We start from the raw sequence: 2,429 nt of genomic DNA on the forward strand, positions 1-2,429 counted from the left end.
ACGGAAGTCCTCCCAAATTAAAAATGTATATATATATATTTAAAAAGGAACCAAAGCAATACAAGGAGGAAGTGGAAGACAACATCCAGTGTTGAAATTTAAATGTCTGCTGCTGTGAAGGCTTTGTCTGAAAGGAAGTGTCCATTTGATAACATTTTAACAAAGTTTTGGACTTCTTGACAGACTAGACAACTTTTTTACTAAGGGTACAGATCCAGCCTAGATTCTAGATCTCTAGTCTATATAGAATGATTTTTAGAAAGAATTAGGGTCCCAAATAAATTTTTAAAACTTTGTTTAAAACACGACCCAAAGCTATCCTGAAGTCCAAAATCTGGCCCATCACTTGTAATCCAATAGGAGACTATTAGAACTGATAGCCTATCTCTATCTTAGAGCCATTAGAGCTAAAAATCTAGATTCTAGAATCCAGATCTAGACTAGACATCTAGATCTAGATCTAGATCTATCTAGATCTAGATCTAGATCTAGAATCTAAATCTATATGGTATAGATCTAGATCTAGATCTAGATCTAGGCCTAGATCTAGACTCTAGGCCTAGATCTAGAAAGACAGAGAATTTAAATGTATCTAAAAAAGAAAAAAAAGAAAAGACCAATTAATTGGAAGACTTCGTCGTTGTCAAACCTAGGCCTACCTTCAACAGCAAGTGCAAGATGTGTCAAAAGGCTCGGGGAGCATTCCTCCAAAGTCCTGCAAAACTCGGAAAAAACTGTCTTGTCTTTCGCTGATATAATATCCAGCAACAACTTAGTCCTCTCCTGAGGAACAGTCGGGCTAAGAACTTGTTTTTCTTCAGACACCGTGAAAACGCCCCTGCGAAGCAATCGAGGAAGAACTTTGTTTATATCCAGCTCTTGCACAAACTTCGGTCTCACTCGTTCAAGTTGACGGGCTATTCCACTTTTGCCCGCCATCTTTGATGCTCTGTTCGAAAGGATCGGCGGCTACCTTTTATTTACATTCATCACAAAGGCACGTTCGAGCCAAAGAATCTATTTAGAGCAGACACATTTCACTTTACTCCATTGAAAGTCACACAAAGTGCTGTGCTACATTTTGCACAGGTAATTGAGATGAAATCGAAAATTCTACCGGCCAGTGAAACGAAAAAAAGGTACAAAAAGTGTCCCGCTACCGTAGCAGAAGCTATCCTGCTATCCCCTCGCTCGCATGGGATTGTGACACGACCTAATTTTTTGTTATCGGGGGTGAAGCTCGATCATGTTGACAAAAGAACTTTCCAGTTAAACTTCTAGCAGTTTCAAAAGACCTTGCTCGGTCTGAATCGATACAAAAGATAAAGGGAAATCTTCAAAGTTCTTAGAGAAAGTTCAAAGCAAGACGAATTCGGTAATTTTCAGAGCAAAAAAGAACCGAACCTTTTCCATTTCCTTGTTTGTCAACTTTCACCTCTGACTTCGTTACCAGGCTTTGAGGACGCTATCGACGCAGGGGCAGCTACTGCGAAATTCCAAATATGTAAATAGAACCCGCTTGTCACCCTTGGTGAAACGAATCACCATAGAGTTGTCTCCTTTTTTTAAAGTGTAAATCTGTGGTTACCACAAACTGCTGAAAGTGAACGTGAAATCAATCAAAATTGCTCAAGACGGCGACCCACAGTTGAAATGACAAATAATTGTTGTCTTAGACAGGTGGTAGTCTAGATCTAAAACTGTAGAGGAGAGAGGGAGTGGAAAGTGGTCGTGTGTAGCCTACAGGTGATTATTTTAAGCAGATAGTCGTTAGAAGAGCAAGCTTGTCTGCATTCCATTAGGCCTATGACTCTAGCAGATAGTCGTTAGGGCCTAGAAGAGCAAGCTTGTCTGCATTCCATTATGACTCCTGGGATAGGCCTACTGGGATGTAGATCTAGATCTAGAGTCTAGTATCGCATTTTTATTATATCGACTTGGATGTAAAAACGTTGTTTTTTAAAATTAATTAATTAATTAATTAATTATTCTTTCACTCTGGAAAAGGGGGAAAAAACAGGATTTATTTTTAAAAAATGCAGTAGGCTTACAGACTACAGACGATTTTCATGCTGTAAATGTTTTAAAGTCCACTTTTGGTTATTTATTTGAATATGAATTTTTAACCAGAATTTTATGAAACATGCTTTGCAGAGAATGCGTTTCGAGGAAAAGAGAAATCGAACATTAATTTGTAGTTATCCGATCGTATTATGATGGCGACGATCTGTGTCTGGTTAAAAGGCCAAGGACGCCCCAGTTTCTCGTTGAGAAGATAGGTCTCTGTCTGTGTCCTGATACCACTGTGTCGGCTGTGATCTTTATCTTTGTTGTCATATCGGAGACGGACGTTTATTTAAGACGCGGGTCCTGTATGTCTTCTTCTTCTTCTTCTTCTTCTTCTTCTTCTTCTTCTTCTTCTTCTTCTT

General features: G+C 38.9%; 1 protein-coding gene across 1 annotated transcript; it reads right to left on the reverse strand.

Annotated features, from left to right (window-relative positions):
* Positions 1-657: 657 nt before the first annotated feature.
* Positions 658-1,405, reverse strand: LOC106014057 (the record flags this gene model as incomplete). The annotated part of the gene is given in 1 exon segment (XM_013091084.2): positions 658-1,405. A coding segment is annotated over 1 exon segment (282 nt), but the record flags the coding sequence as incomplete, so codon positions are not given.
* Between the last annotated feature and the right edge of the window lie 1,024 nt (positions 1,406-2,429).

The sequence above is a fragment of the Aplysia californica genome, unplaced genomic scaffold (genome assembly GCF_000002075.1).
Source record: "Aplysia californica isolate F4 #8 unplaced genomic scaffold, AplCal3.0 scaffold02067, whole genome shotgun sequence".
Classification (NCBI taxonomy): domain Eukaryota; kingdom Metazoa; phylum Mollusca; class Gastropoda; order Aplysiida; family Aplysiidae; genus Aplysia; species Aplysia californica.